The sequence below is a fragment of the Hemibagrus wyckioides genome, linkage group LG21, assembly GCF_019097595.1.
Source record: "Hemibagrus wyckioides isolate EC202008001 linkage group LG21, SWU_Hwy_1.0, whole genome shotgun sequence".
Lineage (NCBI taxonomy): Eukaryota > Metazoa > Chordata > Actinopteri > Siluriformes > Bagridae > Hemibagrus > Hemibagrus wyckioides.
Window position 1 is genome coordinate 17,823,735 of NC_080730.1, and position 10,000 is coordinate 17,833,734.

General features: G+C 37.4%; 1 protein-coding gene across 1 annotated transcript in view; it reads right to left on the reverse strand.

Annotated features, from left to right (window-relative positions):
* The window catches only part of adamts9 (ADAM metallopeptidase with thrombospondin type 1 motif, 9), a 56,771-nt gene that overhangs the window by 19,238 nt on the left and 27,533 nt on the right, over nucleotides 1-10,000 (reverse strand). Inside the window, exons 27-29 of the mRNA XM_058373461.1 lie at nucleotides 9,200-9,361; nucleotides 8,237-8,404; nucleotides 1,005-1,172 (exon numbers count right to left, since the gene is read on the reverse strand). Coding sequence (XP_058229444.1) covers nucleotides 1,005-1,172; nucleotides 8,237-8,404; nucleotides 9,200-9,361 — 498 coding nt within the window. The remainder of the gene's footprint in view (nucleotides 1-1,004; nucleotides 1,173-8,236; nucleotides 8,405-9,199; nucleotides 9,362-10,000) is intronic.

Below are 10,000 nucleotides of genomic sequence, written 5' to 3' on the forward strand. Positions count from 1 at the left end.
CACTTTCACATTGGGAAAGGTGATGTCTTGCCTGATACTGTCTCCACCTCTCTCTCTCTCTCTCTCTCAGGATCAGTCATGTTTAACAGTGATGCAGCAAGAAGCGAAGAGAAGAGAAGAGAAGAGAAGAGAAGAGAAGAGAAGAGAAGAGAAGAGAAGAGAAGAGAAGAGAAGAGAAGAGATCTTAAACAAGGATCTTATTTATAAACTCTATATTAAGTGAAGTGCAGATGAATGTGTTATTCCATACTGCTTGATTCTGATTGGTCGGAAGATGTTGAATTATGTTCTATAACTGCAGCTCTGACAGGATTTCAGTACCATGTTTTTTTATGAATGCACTCGGTTTTAATTCTCCATCATTGTTCTAATAACAACTTACACATGAACTTGTTCAACCGAGGCCCTACATGATCTTATACGCTGTCAATGTAAGGAGTCTCCAGCGTCATCGCCTTGAGCAGTCAGAGGACAAGCTGGAAGATATCCCTTTTTTACTGTCTTTTTTGTCCATATTAAAAAAAAACTTCAGTTTATCATTTTCCAATAATTCCAATAATGTCTATGTCCAATAAAGACATTAGCTCCTGTTATCACTTACGTCACAGCAGCTTCATTATAGCAGTCTCAGTGAAGATACAAAAAACAACCAGCTCTTTAATCTGAAGATGTAAAGAGTTAAGCTTCACATCTGACTGTTCCAAAATGCTGATACTGGAGACTCCTTCCATAAGTGCTGTCAGAGAATGAATGGACACCTGACCAATCACATTCAGGCATTTGAGAGCTCTGAGTTCTGTGGCTCAAACATATAATAGCTGTTTATAAAGATGTACAGATATCATATATCAACATATAACATAACATATAACATCTGGACACATCATCTTTGAGTTATTTACAATGCTTATTATCCCACTGACACCAGAAATCCCTCGCAACCTCTCGGGAAAACGCCACGAGACCCGTCAGTCTGGATGATGGAGTGTGTGTGAAATTTTTACCTCTCCCCAGATGCTCGTCCTCCACTCTGGGCACTTCCCACCTTTGCAGGATTTCTGCTTCCGGGGGCGGGGCATGTGCAGGCAGTTCTCTTCCGCCATTGGCTGGCCCGAGCGGCTGACACAGGTCACGTTGCGGCGTCTGAAGCCCTTCCCACAGGAGGCGGAGCACTAGGTTGAGAAAAAAAATATGAAAAGAGAGAGAAGGAAAGCCATGCAGGGAAGCAATTAGTCACGCTTTTAGAGGAACCTGGCAGAATTGTGCTGGTGGCGGTCGGAAATACGGCTCGCACAGGAAAGAAAAAGTGAGTGAGTGAAAGGAGGGGAAAAAAGAGTGAGGTTACAATTTAATGCAAAATAAATCGATTGTGAAATTGTGTATTTAATGATGAATCAGAAAGCTTATTATGGACTGAATCAGAATGATGAAGATATTAAAAAAGACACCTTCCTGTATCACTATGAAAGAACAAACATCATCTGTGAGACACAAAAGGTGTCCTTGTAAGGGTTTTTTTTAAGTGCTCAAGGTTGAGAGTGTATGGTTCGTAGTAAACCCCGCCTCCTGTGGCATCTTCGTGTAGAGATGCCTCCGGACCGAGCAGCTAATCAAAGGCGCTGCTCTGATGGAGGATGAATGCGATGCGACGGGTCTACGAGCTCTACAAATGCGCCGCACAGCGGGAGAAAGAACTGGCTGAACTCTGACCTATTTATGGAGATCATATTTATGATGTGTGTGTTGTGTGTGTGTGTGTGTGTAAAAGGGGGGAAGGCCCTGGATTCCTCTGAGGTGGATCCAAGCGTACAGGTACCTGCGTCATCTTACTTCTGTCTTTGTTTAAAGCGCTCTTTGATGGGGTTTGGAAATGGGCACGGAAGCAGGCTTGAGATTTCGGGCAGGCGGATTATATTTTCATAGTTTTCCACAACTGATTACAAGACGTACGTAAATAAATAAATATATATAATGAAATCTTTACACTGACAGGGCATCACAGTGCACCTTTCACTGTAATGAGTGATGATAATAACCCTGGAAGTCTTTCCACATCACTGTACACATCATCAAAATGCTGTCCATATGCATTACACATGAGTGTGTGTGTGTGTGTGTGTGTGTGTGTGTGTGAATGAGACTAAGCTACCATGTCACAGACACATGATGCTATGCATGCACAATAACACTGCAGAATGAATAATTATTTCTATAAATAAATTTTTTTAAACAAAATTAAATATAAAAATAAAAAAGAATTTTTAAAATGTGGAGGCTGAATAAAGCAAGAAATATTTAAAGACATTACATATAGTCAGTTTAGGGACACGAGTCTCAGTTTTGCAAAAAAAAAAAAAAAAAGTTTTTACTTAAAATGATTTATTATTTTTAGATATTAAAAATGATAAGAATCACATTATAGAATTAGATTTTAATCATATTTTTTCTTTTTTTTTCTCAAAACAGTGGAGGAACTCTTTACATATAAATACCCGTTTTGGTGTGTAAGATAAAATGCAGAAACATTTTAAAAAAGGAATAAAACCACAATAAAAAAAAAAGAAGAAGAAAAAACTGGGATGTTCTGTGAGATAGCAATAATCCTTAAAGTCTTTAAGTCCGGTTAAGAGAACAGAAATGAGTTTTTAAAGGTTCTCTAGAAATGGGTTCTTAAAGGTTTGACCCCATGAAAGTGTTTGTAGCCTTAAAAATCTTTACATTTTAGTACCATATGTGAGAGTAAAGGTTCGTGATAATAAAATAATCATACACTATCTTACTGCAAGGTGGCATTTAAAAGTACTAACGACTAACGGCTTAGACTCATGTTACTGACAGCAGAAACCCTTACACAAGGGCAGTGTTCATAATGCTACATAAGCCCTTTATGACCGACATAAACTGACATAAGGCTATACATTTATTCCAACAAGTGTCAGCAGTCAAATAGAATCAAAAGGATTTTAATCAATCCTTATGTCAAGTTGAAACATCAAGGGTTATGACCTTAAAATGATTTTGGCGTTATGTCCACAAAAAAAGCTCTAAAAGACAGCACGCTTATTTCATTACCTAATACTAGAGGTGTTATGTCAACCTATGTCATCACAAGGAACAAAAGTACTCAATAAGACCATCTGTTCATTTTTATAAATTAATAGTATAGGTGTTATGTCAACTTATCACATGGCAATGGACAAAAAAACCTCTGTAAGGCAGCCTGTTTATGTCATAATCTAATACTAGAGGTGTTATGTCAACTTATGACATCACACTGGACAAAAACCTCTATAAGGCAGCCTGTTTATCATAATCTATTAGTAGAGGTGCTATGTCAACTTATGACATCACAATAAGCAAAAAAAAAAATAAAGCTCTATAAGACAGCCTTTTTATGTCATAACCAAATACTAGAGGTGTTATATCCACTTATGACATCACAATTAACTAAAAAAGCTCTATAAGACAGCCGGCTTATTTCATTACCTAATACTAGAGGTGTTATGTCAACTTATGTCATCACATGAACAAAAGTACTCAATAAGACTGTCTGTTCATTTCATAAATTAATAATATAGGTGTTATGTCAACTTATGACATCGCAATGGACAAAAAAACTCTATAAGGCAGCCTTTTCAGTTCACAAACTAATAACATTTTACATAAGCATGATGTTTTATGGTTGGTGATTGTCATAAACTGATATAAAGCTACATAATAATGTATAAGTGTCAGCTCTCAGAAGGTTTTTGTCAAGCTTTATGTCAACACATCAACCAAGTGTTATGACACTTAAAAAAAAAAAAAGGTTTTCCACAAACTTTAAGTGACATGAAGCTTCATAAAGTTTTATAACAGGCATCCATTTTTCATGAAGACAAACAGTTTTTGTCGACGTGTTATATGCGGACATAAGTTGACATAACACAATAGCTCAGTTTACTTCTAGAGAGTCTGTGTTACTAAGTCAGCTGTTATAACCTGGAAAGTATCATAAGCTGATGTCAATCCCATAAACACTCTAGTGGCATGTTCTACTAAACACCCGAATTCACAGAAGTATAGATGTAGTAACATGGTTATGTAAATTGTTTTAAAGGGCTTATGTAGCTTTTATGTAGCATTATAAACACTGCTCGTAAGTAGAGCTTTTCTGCATCATCTGGTGCTTGTTAAAGCAAGAGTTTTGTTCCTTGGGAAAGGGATGTTTTGTTTTGTTTTTTTTGCTGGGAAGGTTGCCAGTACCTCAAATGTCAGATCATTATTAAGTCTTGTAAAGGAACTCGGTAAACATTTTATCCTGCATTAATTACCGTGATTTTTGTCTGGATTCATGTGGAACACTGTGGCTTTACACTGCAGATACAGTAGTGTACATAAGAAATGGTACAAAGCTTTAGGACACAGTGAACTGAAAGAAATGTAGCATTGTGAGGTAAAATTCTCAGGTTTATTCACCTCTCACTAATCAAAATAAAAAATTTAAAAAAAGTCCTTCAGTCCAGGAGGAATTTTCATTCCCGCTGCGTCTCTATCGAACAAACTCGAGCCACCGACAACCGAGAGATCTTTTTCCCACAGATCCGCATAAAGTGTTTTCCGAGAAGCGCGTCCACGCTGATTACACATGTGAGAAAGCACGGGAAGGGGCCCGCTCCGGATCAAAGCTCACCTCTGACCCCACGTGACCTTCTTCTGACCTCCGCCATTGTTCTGGCACAGTGTTCGTTGGCGTGATTGTCAGCACCACACGGGCTCTTTGCCACATTCGGAAGCCATACAAATCCCTTGGTGTGGAATTATGGAGCTTGGAAATGATTCTCCGTAGAAATAAAATATCCAAAAAATGATTATTTGATCTGCGATGGACTGGTGACCTGTCCAGGGTGTACCCCTGCCTTTCGCCCAATGTGTGCTCCAGCAGATCACTCTAATCAGGAATAAAGTGGGTATAGAAAATGGATGGATGGATGATTATTTGATGAATAGAGGCTTGGAACTGGATCCTAACTGGATGCTAACTGCAAGCGTCACCTTCGATATAAACAATATATCTACTTCAATCATGCTTTAATCCAGGAACATCTTCAGCATTGTGTTTTTTTAATAGGCAAGATTTGCAAAAACAAAATAATTCAGCACTTTATAGACAGCACACGCTACATGCGTCGATCTACACCAGTCTTACGCTAATGCCTCTGTATATGTCGTATAAAAATAGTTTCCAACATCGAAAAAAAAAAAAAAGAAATAAAACAAATAACATTTCCATGTAAAGCATTTGGGTAAAAAAAAGACAATAAAGTTAACACACTGAGCAGCAGAAATAAATACAAGTACTTACATAAATATCAAGAGATTTCACCTGACACAATATTGTGTATTACTGCCATTAAGTTTGCAACTTATTTTAATGACATCGTGAGGAAAAACATGGAGGATTTTGGAAAATCTGGCAACATATCGTCCTTCATCTCATCAAATCGACTCTGACGGAGGATAGGATTTGTTCGCAAGCAAAAATGGCAGAAATGGCACAAATATTGCTTCACGCTTTTAAAGTTCTTCAGACGTTCATCTAAATAATTATATACAACAAAATATCAGAATAAACAAATCCAAAGGTTGGAAAATACCAGAGGTAATTATCTTAATACAGCATTCTTTGGAGAGAAAATAAAATAAAATAAAATAAAATAAAATAAACACTTCGATCAATATGAGGATTTGGTAACAGCCAGCAAAATGATCTTGGTGGAAAAATTCTCAAGGTAGGTTTGTTTCTCCTCCAGAATTCATCCATTGGCGCTCAATCATCACAATTTTCACAAACATTTTCGATCTAATAAAGCGCGTCTGGCAGAGCTCTAGAGACACAATTTAGACTCAAACGGCATGGCTTGGCAAACTGACTGCATTTTTTTGCAGTATAGAAAAGACAATGAATTTCTTTTCCCCCCAAATTGGAACCATTCCCTTAAAGGGAAGTTTTGAAAAGGTTGGAGAACGAGTGCGGCGTTTGGGGAAAATGAGAATGAGGTAGACGCTGAACTCTGGCCAAGAAAGAAGATAAATCCTCAGGGATGAAAAACTGTGAGGAACCGTCAGTCCTATATATATATATATATATATATATATATATATATAAAGATTTTTTCTAACTATTAAAAACCCAAACCCAAAAAAAAACCCAAATCTGTGCTACAACCAGAACCAAAAACACAGAACACAGAAAATATACAACTATCATAAACTATATAATAAAGTGTACAGTATAAATGACCGCTATGTACGAATTTCAGACATAATCAGTCTTCTATCTGTGTAATATGCAATGTAATGTTTGTAATATACAAAAATAAATATGAAAAAAAAAACAATAGCAGGGTGAAGTGTCCCTTGTTGTGTTGAAGCACCATAATGAGATTCATAGTCTGAATGGCGAAGTGAGGTAAAAAAAAAAATGACTGTAAACCCAAACCACACGGCTGATTGGTCACAAATCAGACAATAAATTCACATCTAATGAGATAAAGTCTATATATAGCGCATACAGCAGTGAGTTAGTAACATTACGGCTTATTAAAGCTACATTTACTGTTGTATTAAGACTGATTAATATGCTAGATGATAGTTTCTGGAAATTTCTTTTAAGTTGTTAATGTTAATAGGAAAAGTTTTGCTAATAATAATAATAATAATAATAATAATAATAATAATAATAATAATAATCATTATAATTATAATCATTATTATTATTATTGTTTTGTTACTATTATTATTATTATTATTATTATTATTATTATTATTATTATTTTATCATCTTGGAAAAATGGTATTTACCCCCAAACTACTGAACTTGAATTAAATTTATTGTGATTTTTAATTTTTTTTTTCAATTTAACAAAAGTTTTTAAAAACAGTGACAATTATACCGCCCACAAGCAGCGATTAAGGGGTCCAAGCACTTCATCTGCATCCCAAATCAGTATGCACTTACACTGTGCACTATGTAGTCCAGCTTCAAGTGTTGAAATTCCTGAAGTATATTGATATTATCTCAAATAAAACAATTTTTAAGCAGCTTTTTACAAACTGGTTAACGGCAAAGGACAACGTCACATTTTTGAAAAATGTTTAGAAATTAATCGCCCAAAATCAGTGGACCAATTTAAGAGACGGCGAAAATTTGTAAGACGTCTTGTCCACCAGAGTGTCGCTGGCTGTTTTGAATTTTTTCTCATCCGGTGCTGGAGCCTAGTAGCTCCGCCCCTTTTTTCTAAATGAGCAAAGCTGCTTTGTATTGAGTGCATGAAGTGTCCAACATTCAGCACTTATTTTTTCCAGTTGAATAAATGCATCATCCTGGAACTTGAAGTGTACTTCTTCTTCTTGGAATTTTCAGTATAAACACACAAAACTATTTAACACTAGAGAATAGTGGATAAGTATGCGATTTGGGACGTGCCTTATATGATGGACTGCTGCAATGAGGAAATTCCCTTTGTTTGGATCCATGATCTAAATCATGTGAAGGATGTTTTCATTTTCTGAAGGGTAATTTGGATCAACTCCAGATTTTTTTATCTCCTTAATTTGTCTAGTTTTTATACTAAGAAGCAACATTACCAGAAACAGTAAGAATTTGAGGGAAAAAAACCCTGCTGTATTCACTAGATATAGAAGATGTTACTGATTATTTCTGCCATACTGCTGTATTTAATCTGCTTCACTTCAGGATTCTGCAAAAAAAATTGTGGAAATAAAACTAGAAAAAAAAATTAAAACATTTTCAGCTTCTATATAACTAAATTTTTACACCTTGTCATCATTCTTTTTTCTTTTTTTTTTAAATACAGCCTTCATGGTGAACAAAAGCAAAGAGATCTACACATAACAACTGCATATACGTATGCTACATAGCGGATGTGTATGATGTCTTAAGATTAATGATGTAATGTGCTATACACCTTCCGAACTTGTATACTGTAGAATAAATTAAAAAGCTGAAACTGGATTCGGTCTCGGCCTACTTTGGTATGTTTTTTTAAGAAACAAGCAGTCATCACGGGCTAAGCAGCGATTCAGACACATGCTGTAAATATCACGGCCTCATTCTCTCTCTCTTTTTTTTGTACACAGTGAGAAGTTTAGCGAGACTCGTGGGGCGTGTGTTTGGGGTTAGGATGGGTAAAGGACAGGATGGACAGAGGGAGGAGTGTTATTACGGGCGTACCGAGCTCCACGGGTCGGCTCTCCAGTGAGAGCACAGCTGCATGTTGCACTGTTCTCGGTCGGGTGGTTTGTCCAGAATCTCGCAGCTCTGATCGCTAAAGCGCTCGCCGCCGGGACGCTGACAAACCACGAGGCGCGTCTTTATTCCCCCGCCGCAGGGTTTGGAGCACTGCAGACACACAGGGAAAGAGAAATCACGCTTTAGTGCACATCCTCATGTTCACGCTGGTCATGTGACCTTCAGGAAGATCATCATTTTATTCCTGTTTATAGAAGAGCAAAGTCTGGATAGAGCATCACAAGAAAGAAGGGCACTGATTGACAAACCTCATAGGAAGGAAAGAAGGAAGGAAGGAAGAGGAGTGGAAAGAAAGAAAGAAAGAAAGAAAGAAAGAAAGAAAGAAAGAAAGAAAGAAAGAAAGAAAGAAAGAAAGAAAGAAAGAAAGAAAGTTAAAAATAAAAGAGTGAGTAAGGAAGGAAGGAAGGAAGGAAGGAAGGAAGGAAGGACGAAAGGAAAGAAGGAAGGTAGGTAGGTAAGAAGGTAGGAAGGACATAATGACAGACAGAAGGAAGGAAGGAAGGAAGGAAGAGGAGTGGAAAGAAAGAAAGAAAGAAAGAAAGAAAGAAAGAAAGAAAAAGAAAGAAAGAAAGAAAGAAAGAAAGAAAGAAAGAAAGAAAGAAAGAAAGAAAGAAAGAAAGAAAGAAAGAAAGAGGAGAGCATGGAAGGAAGGAAGGAAGGAAGGAAGGAAGGAAGGAAGGAAGGACAGAATGACAGACATAGTGTGTCAAATTGATTCAGTTTGTAATCTGAACCCGGGTGTAAATTTGCTCCCTTTTTAGCTCAAAATGTGTTTGTTTTACATGTTAAAGGGAAAAATCTTTACTTATTCGAAATTCCTTATTCAAGAAAATGTAATAAATGACCTATAGAAAGTGTTTCCTCATTCCTGTGTGTGTGTCGTACCTTGCCCCAGTCTCCGTAAACCCACTGTGGACATGGTCCAGACTCACAGGCGCGCTGTTCTGGGGGCCGGACGCTCTCGTCACAGCTGTTGGCCGGGTAACCGTTCTCATCCTGACACACCACCGCCCGCCTCTGGAATCCTCCGGCACACGTGCTCGAGCACTGAGGAGAGAGCAGACAGAAATGTCACACACACACACATCAAGACAAAGGATTACATCTTTATAGTAAGAACTTTCTACACTCTCTGTTTTCTAATCCTGAATCTAAACCCTGAGCTTAACCTCGGCTTAGAAGGAAGAGTTTTGCTCTTTGTGACACACACACACTTCATGCACAGTTCATCACTAGCTGGTGACGTCTAAGCCTATCCACCAGTGCACTTTGATGTCCTCCGATTGGCTGCTGATGGTCACATGATCCAGCCATAACACATCCAAAATAGAGGAATGCAGAAGTCTTTTAAAAGCATATCGTCTCTTCAGCATCAATCCCATCAAACTCAACCCCTGTTAATGAGGAGTCTGAGTATTCATTTGGTACTCTAGGTACTGAAACACAGCTGTGTGTAATATAAACATTCCATTCCGACATATTCACAGCTGTACGTCTCACACTCTCAGCCTCTCTGAGAGCTTTATCCCATTTAGCTTTATTTCATCACTTTCTTGACTTTGAGGAGCTTCATAAACACTGAAAACTTCCTGGATCAGGCAGCATGTGGAACATCTGCATTCAATTCCATTTAATTCTATTCAAATTTATTTGTATAGCGCTTTTAACAACGGACATAGTCACAAA